Source organism: Drosophila grimshawi, unplaced genomic scaffold (assembly GCF_018153295.1).
Source record: "Drosophila grimshawi isolate 15287-2541.00 unplaced genomic scaffold, ASM1815329v1 contig_311, whole genome shotgun sequence".
Classification (NCBI taxonomy): Eukaryota; Metazoa; Arthropoda; class Insecta; order Diptera; family Drosophilidae; genus Drosophila; species Drosophila grimshawi.
In genome coordinates, this window is record NW_025063098.1 from 7,083,461 (window position 1) to 7,091,061 (window position 7,601).

At 37.5% G+C, this 7,601-nt stretch overlaps 3 protein-coding genes and 1 long non-coding RNA gene across 5 annotated transcripts; 2 read left to right on the forward strand and 2 right to left on the reverse strand.

The window, feature by feature from the left end:
- Window positions 1–6: 6 nt before the first annotated feature.
- Window positions 7–1,267, reverse strand: LOC6563899 (mitochondrial transcription rescue factor 1). The gene is made up of 3 exons (XM_001990080.3): window positions 888–1,267; window positions 754–826; window positions 7–271 (listed from the first exon to the last, which is right to left on the reverse strand). The coding sequence occupies exons 1-3, from the start codon at window positions 1,187–1,189 to the stop codon at window positions 68–70; spliced, it is 579 nt and encodes a 192-aa protein (XP_001990116.3). The 5' UTR covers window positions 1,190–1,267; the 3' UTR covers window positions 7–67.
- Window positions 1,268–1,280: 13 nt separating this feature from the next.
- Window positions 1,281–2,335, reverse strand: LOC122322350. The gene is made up of 2 exons (XM_043215083.1): window positions 2,200–2,335; window positions 1,281–2,133 (listed from the first exon to the last, which is right to left on the reverse strand). Exons 1-2 carry the CDS (start codon window positions 2,295–2,297, stop codon window positions 1,281–1,283), a joined length of 951 nt encoding a protein of 316 aa, XP_043071018.1. The 5' UTR covers window positions 2,298–2,335.
- LOC6563897 (thyroid transcription factor 1-associated protein 26) lies at window positions 2,266–3,084 on the forward strand. 2 transcript variants are annotated; one of them, XM_001990078.3, is made up of 3 exons: window positions 2,266–2,322; window positions 2,515–2,637; window positions 2,695–3,084. In XM_001990078.3, exons 1-3 carry the CDS (start codon window positions 2,281–2,283, stop codon window positions 2,932–2,934), a joined length of 405 nt encoding a protein of 134 aa, XP_001990114.2. In that variant the 5' UTR covers window positions 2,266–2,280; the 3' UTR covers window positions 2,935–3,084. The 2 variants fall into 2 exon arrangements, with proteins under 2 accessions (XP_001990114.2, XP_032593247.2); XM_032737356.2 differs by having other exon boundaries at window positions 2,698–3,084.
- A 2,801-nt stretch (window positions 3,085–5,885) lies between these two features.
- On the forward strand, window positions 5,886–6,449 carry LOC116805439. Its single transcript, XR_004365184.2, has 2 exons — window positions 5,886–6,257; window positions 6,332–6,449. It is a non-coding gene; the product is annotated as an uncharacterized LOC116805439 (long non-coding RNA).
- The last annotated feature ends 1,152 nt before the right edge of the window (window positions 6,450–7,601 follow it).

Here is a 7,601-nt window from a genome sequence, read left to right on the forward strand (position 1 = left end):
TTGCTTCTTTTTTTTTTGTTGATTATTCGTGTCAGCGATTTGATTTATTCATTCAACAGCGCTTGAGCTAGTGTGCGATGGCCTCCGAGGACTTGTAAGCTTGCGGGCCGCTATAGTTCTCAATGAGCAGCGATTTGTAGCGGCGCAAGTGTACGCTGAGACCCTCCTCCCGTCCCTCGGCCGAGAGTATAACGACACGTGCGATCACAAGATGCGACGGATTTGTCTGACTGAAGCCGCGGATCACATCAATCTCGTCACCCACTTCGAGCTGCAATTAAATGATATACATTTCTTTATTTCTTTCTTTTTGTTTTGTATGCCGAAGCTTAAATACTCTTGCAGATTTCTATTAAGATTTTTAAACTTTCGATCGAAAGTAAATAGGCGGAGGCCAATTTCTTAGCGGCATATTAAAAATCTTAATGGTTTTTTTTTTTGTTGAAAATCAGTTTCCAGAACAGCTGCAATTGAAAAGAGATGTTTCATTCTAGTGTCTCATGATGATATTTTCTAATGTGTTTCTGTAACACAAGCAGTATAATTTTAAACTACGTTTTGTATGATATATTGATCTGGTCCGGCCGACTCTGACATGCATATAGCGCTAAGCGATAAGCAGACTCGTCTGATCAAGAATATACACGTGCTCATAAGAACAGATCTCTCACAATGTTTAACAAATTTCTTTATAAAGTTATTAAACTCTCTGCAAGGGAATACAAACTGCTGTCAACTATTATGTCAACTCACTTGGACGCTCTTCTTTAGCAGCTTTTTTCCATTGACACGTATTTTGCTCTCATAGAAATTAAGCTCCACTTTGCTGCAATAAGGCGGAGAATATTAAGTTGGTTGCACACTCGATCGATATGGGACCGACTCACTTTCTGGCCATGCCCAGTCCGGATTTGAGTAGCAAATCCGCGCGGAGTGAGTTCACTTTGGTCTTCACCACTTTCGAGTCGCGTTCATCTTTGAATTCAGCGTCTGCCTCATCGTCGCTGTCGAAGTCTTCTGTTGCTCTCGAGGATTTCTTGTCGTATTTCTGCAGCACTCGGCTGCTGTGAATGGTTGCTGTTATAGCATATGATGCGGCTGCTGGAGCCGTTTGTGTGTTGAGTAAATTACAGACCGGAGCTGACACGAATTTTCGTAGTCTTGCTATTTGCCGAATGCTGCGGAGCATTTTTGTGCGGCTTTTAAAATTATGATAACAATTAAATCAAAACATAACCTAAAATTGAACAGCTGTTTGCGTGTGCGTTGCCAACCATTTTTTAGTTAGTTTTATTTGGCGCTGTTTGTTTCTTTTCTTTCTTGTTGCGTTTCTTTTTGGGTTTCTTGTCTGGGTTAGCTCGAATCTGATGCACAGTCAGTGGCTGATAAATTGACAGCTCAGCAATCAGAAATTCGTCCACATCTTTGTCAACTTGCATGTGCTCAACAGTTGGCAATGTTTCGCTTATTGCTTGTGAGTTTTGTGTGTTTTCAGTTTCAGGTTTAGTTGTGCTTTGCGCCTTTAACATTAAATTGCTTAGAGCTGCGCCCAATTGTTGTTTTTCTGTCTGGACATCGACCTGGTCGAGCTTCAGAGCAGCTTCATCATTTGCACAGGATATGTAATCACCGCTCCATTCCTTTTGAGACGCCACCGGCTGTGCCACCTGTGGCTGAATCTCCACTTTCCTTAACTCTTCCACAATCGCTTTTCTTTTCTTGACAGCTTTCAAAACTTTTTGTTTTTGAACTGGTGCCTTTTTTCGAGCACTTATCCATTTGTCTAATTCGCTGCTTATTTTATTGAGGTCTAGCGGCAGCACCAGTGTCAGCGCTCGTACACCGAACAGCTCCCGTGTTAATTCCTCCAATTTGGGCTGTGCGTAAATCGGAGCAGTTGGAATTTTAATCGCAGCACTTGTTGCAATCAGGCGAACGAGGTGTGACGGTCGCATACTAAGTGAAATGAAGACACAAGAGAAACTACTTCTATTGATGGCGCGCAGTGAGCTGTCCAGTCCAAGCTGTATGTGCGAGTTTGTCGCAAATGTTTTCTGTGTATGCTCGCTTGCAGTTATTGCCGCTTTTAATATATTTTCAAACTCCAACATTTCATTTTCGGGTAAAACAGGACTGCAAATTGGCGAATTTATTTGTTCAGTTTACTGCATGCTAATTTAAATTGACTTATTTACTTACATGTGCTGCTTGTATGGATTGGCCAAGATAGTGCGTAACTTGGGTAGCACATTCTTTTTGCCTTTCTTTTCCTTCTGTTTAATGTCGGCTAAGCTCATTGCAATAAAAATCAATTTGGAAATGGTAAATAGAACTCTACTTGCTCCGTTCCCACGCGAGCTGCAAACATAAAAATAACCTAGAATTGGCATAAAATACCAAAAATACCGCAGAAATATCGAAACATTTCTAGAATTAATCAACACTTGTGAAAACAAAACAATAACAGCTGATTACTAAAACCGCACGTGTAATTGTATATTTGTATATTTCAAGAAAAAAATGAAACCAAAAAAGCCAAAAACGCAGGGCCAATTAAATAAAAAGGCTGCTCAAGGCAATCAGAAGCAAAAACCCAGTTTTAAGCAAAAATTCAAGCCAAGGCAGCAGAAGAAAACGGTATGTTTAAATATTCAACAGGCCGCACAGCATTTCAAGATTTCCATTTTTTTTTAGCAGGACAACAAACCAAACAAGGCTGAAATGCGAAAAGTGATTCGTCAGCAAAAGGCTGCCGAGGAGGAGGCGGAGCGCTCAAGGATCAAAACTGAGAAAGAGGCACGCATTAAGGCGTATAAGAAGCAGCGCCTAGAGAAAACGAAAGCCATCAGCAAACGGACACAACGTGGACAACCTTTGATGAAGGATCGTATGCAACTGCTGCTAAAGCAGATTGAGGAGATGAAGCGCAACTAGGAATGGGAAGTGTGAGCTGAGCTGAGCTGCCAGGCAATCAATGTGTACAAAACAGTTTCATATCAAACAAGTGCCAACATTTTGGGAGTTTCCGCGCACGCTTCAAATTAAATTTAATGCAACCTGTAATAAATTTTCACACCCTTCACATCCGGCCGTGCGCAACCCTTTGATTACGCTCTTCATCGCGCCACAACCAGCATATGCACAAGTATCTATCTATGTTCATATGCAAATTTTGTAGCGCCGCAAATTGGTTTTTGGCAAGCATTTTGAACGCCTTATCGATGGCATCCTGTCGTTGGCAACCCCAGTGATAAGGCGTCATCTCAACTAATTCCCGCGCGTATTCCAGAGCAGGAGTGGGGGGAGCTCAGACCTATGTCTACAAACAAAGCAATTTGTTACCACCCACGGATCTATTGAATTTTTTGACTTTCAACTGATGTATTTTACATAATAATAAAAATAAATTTTTATACGCAACGTGTCCGCTTCTGTGTGCAAAAAAGTGGTTTGCCACTGCGTGGTTTGGTTTTGAAGATTCGGATTTACCGAGTTCGTTGGCGATTGGAAAGCTTTAGAATATACAATCGTGAATTCTTATTAATTTATAGTTTTTACCTTGTAGAAATAGTTCCTAAGCTCATTTTTTTAATGAGAACATATTGGTTATAAAATGTATTATTTACAATTAAACGTTGTTAATAATTTGTGCTTAATCACTTTTTAATAAAAATTACGTTTCTTTGTATTGATTTGATTTGTTATGTATAAAAAATGATTATTCAAATGTCTGCAGAATTCCAATTTCAAATCGTTTGGAAATAGACCAATTTCATCATTAAAATCACTTTAATCAAATCATTAAATATACTTTTTAAAATGTCATAATTAAAATTAAACGTAGTTGTAATTTGTGCGTAATAAACTTTTATGAAAACAATTTTTCTTTGTTTGATTTATTCATTTGCTTCATTTGTTTAGCATTCAAATTAAATTGGTTGGAAGTTGGTCTGTAAGACTAATTAAATGCATCCATTTTGGAATTAACCTATTTATTTCATGAAATTCAACTTTTTAAATTATTTTATAAACAATTTTTTGATTTTCATTTATTTTTAATTTTATTTTCTAAAAAAAAAAGTTTTATACGTTTTTGTTTATTTGATTTATGAATTCGAGTTGTGATGTATTGAAAATTATGCATCATTATGCATATTTATATAAAATTCAATAAATGCAACATTTTGCAATTGAGCTACTTATACCAAAATATACAATTTATTAAATAAACGAATTATTAATATAAAATTAAACTCTTAAGCGAAAACAATACTTTTAGGAATTCCAATTAATTGCCAATGAATCGAGGCAGTCCCTGTAGTTTTGATATTGATAAATGCGTGAAAAAATCAAATAAACGTTTTGTGCGGCGCCACTCCAAATTCATTGGCAGGGCAATAATCGTTGTTGCTTTTGTTCAAGCCAAAACCAGCCGCGTGGCAAAGAAGGATCGAGGAACCGGCACAATAACAATCAGCATGTGGTCTCATATCCGCCATTGTGCAATGCAAACAAACGAATTTTCACTTACGAAATATTGCAAAACTATTCTGTTAACCCTTTGCCAAGCAACACACACCCCCCTCCGGGTCGCGTAATGCGTTGACACAAAATCGCACTAAATCAAAAATTATACTTTATACAAATAAAACGACGGCGTCGTCGTCGTCGTCGTTGTCGTCGTCGTGCAGAAGATGCGGATGTCGTCGCTAGACCCTGTGGCCATAAATCTCATATAGTTAAATATTGAATTACGCAGGATGCAGGATGTAGCATGTCGGACGTAGCACGAAAATACGAAAAAAAAGGGTTCTGCCACATGCATTTCATATTTTCAATTTAGTGGGTCAAAAGGATGCTCATGCATATGTGCCTCTATCTACCCCCCCACTCAACTCACTCTCTCTTTCTCCTCATTCCATGTGTGACATTTTGCCAGCGTTTGTTTTGTTCCGTTTATTTAATAATAAAAATCTGAAGTTATGAGCACTTTGGGCTGAGGGGCTGTAGCACAATTTATATGTCGATAATGAATAGTTATGGTTATTTAACGCACAAGGGTCGCGATTCAATGAATTTAACTTGTGTCTGTTGTTTAGCTCGCTTATAATGCAATTTATGCATGTTTATATTAGTTGGGTTGACAATCGACCCTTGGTTGCTCAATGGGTTAACACACTGGCTTTTTTCTTTTCATTAATCGTATATTTTTACTTATTCGGGGGGAACTTACACCTATGCTAATCGCAAATTCGCAGCTAAAAGCAGATTCTCGACGAGATCTCTTTACATTTGCAATGACTCAGTCTGCTCAATAACTGTGACGCCTTAAGTTGTTAAGTTGGCAAAAAATAAGTAAAACCGTACGGAAAGAAATTAGTCAAATTTAATTCATTATACCTGTCTAAAATGTCTAATTTATAATCACAATTTATTTTTGTTATCTTTGCTGAAATTCAATTTGGATAAATTTAAGCTCGTTATGTAAATTAGTTTTAACAACTACCGAAATAAATATATATATATATATATATATTAAAGCTATATATATTTAAAAATAGAACGCATATAAATATTAAATATGTATAGAAACACATATTATGTGAAGAAAGTATTTGGGCAAAGAAAAATATACTCTTGTTCCATTTCTTTCGGATCCGACCGAAACTTTTGTAATTTCTGTCCACTATACTTAATGATGTTCGATAATATCGCTCACATCTATCCATATGTTACATATTGGATAATGAATAGTTATGGTTACTTAACGCAGAAGGGTCGCAATTCAGTGAATGTAACTTGTATCGAAGATAATGCAATTTATACGTCATTTTATTAGTTGAATTGACAATCAACCCTTGGGTGCTCAATGGGTTAACACACTGGGTTTTTCACGAATCGTATATTTTTACTTATTCGAGGGAACTTACATTTAGCTTATCGCCAATTCGCCGCTCAAAGAAGATGCTCGACAAGGTTATCATATATACATATTTGCAGGCGGTGTATTTAAGATGCTCGTCAAGTATATTATAATTCAGTCTGCGCAATATATGTGACGCTTTAAGTTCTTCTCAAGCTAAACTTCGTACACATCATTTAAATGAAATACTTCGAGTTCAAGTGGCTTTTGTTTATTGCCTTGTTACTATGTTGTGCCGATGTTTTGGCAGCACCAAAACGCAAACCGAAGCCTGTTAGGCCGAAGCCAAAAATAAAATTGCCAAAAATTACGATAACCGTAAAGAAAGAAACCAGTAAGCTTTCATCAATTATAACTGTCTAAAAAATTCGAAATTATGGTCAAACATTTTTTTCTTTATTTTTGCAGAAATCCAGATTGGATGAACTCAAGTTTATTATGTAAATTAGTTTTAACAACTACAGAAATTAGTTTTGTATTTACTGGAACATATGTATGCATATATATTAAATATTATATTTTTATATTTGCTTGTGTTTTTTTCTAGAGTCACTAATCACCACAAAAAAACACCTAAATGACTTATGTATATATATACTTTTTCAAGCATGACAAATCAAAAAATTAATCTTATTCTTTTCATTCCCCATGTGGCTTTTGGAGAGGTGTTCATTAAACTCAATCCAATCTATTGAATCTTGTGCATAACTTACTTGGAATCTTGAATCTTGTTAGCGACTTGGCGGGCTAATTAAATTCCTGCAATTACAAACAAAAGCAAACAACAACAAGCCAGTTTTCATTTTCAACGTGCAGATAACAAAAATAAAAAAAAATCTGGCCTCCCCCAAATTAACACCCAAGGCGGAGGATTTTCGCTTTCGCCGAACCGTGAAATGTTTTCCCAACAATTTTTGGCTGAGCACAACTTTTACTTTGGCCCTCACATAAATCGTTGGCGCACTTTTGGTTTGGGCTTGGGAGATTGGTATTGCCTCTTATCTGGCTAAAATATGAACGGTTTAAGCTTAATTACAAATGGCGACGATGCCGTCTCACAAATTAACTGCTAGTCGCAACTGTACCCCAGGATCAGAGTTGGGTTGGAGTGGGCCGGAGTGGGGCGGAACGGGATATTGGGCGCCAGTCAGCCCATTAGGGTAATTATTTACAACAATTTCAAATTTTACACATGAACACACCGAATTACAATAAAATGGCGGTGCCCGCAAAATAACAAAATGTTTTCCAGTGCAATTTTCGTTGTGTGTGCGGCTCATAAATAACGAAAGTGCGCAATGTAAATCATTAGTGGACAGTGGGCGTGTCCCCGTCGCGAAGGACGACCAACCGACACTGTCGAATAATGTGCATGTAAATTTCAAAATTTTCAACAATTTGCAACACTCGGTTTTTTTTTTTGTTTTTGGCGAACACGTGACTGGGCCCAGCCAGCAGCACTTTGGCCAACCCCTTTTTGTGGGATGTGTGCATAAATTTCAATTAAAATTGAAAAGCCATGAAAAATAAAATCCCCTCCACCCGTTTCCCCACTCGAACACCCACAAACGACAGTGCCATATAAAAGTTGGTCAGTTTGAGTGGCGGCGTTGTCTGGGTTTTTCAGTTTTAATTGTGTGCCACAGGTGCAGGCAAGCATGAAAGTGGCCAATTTTGA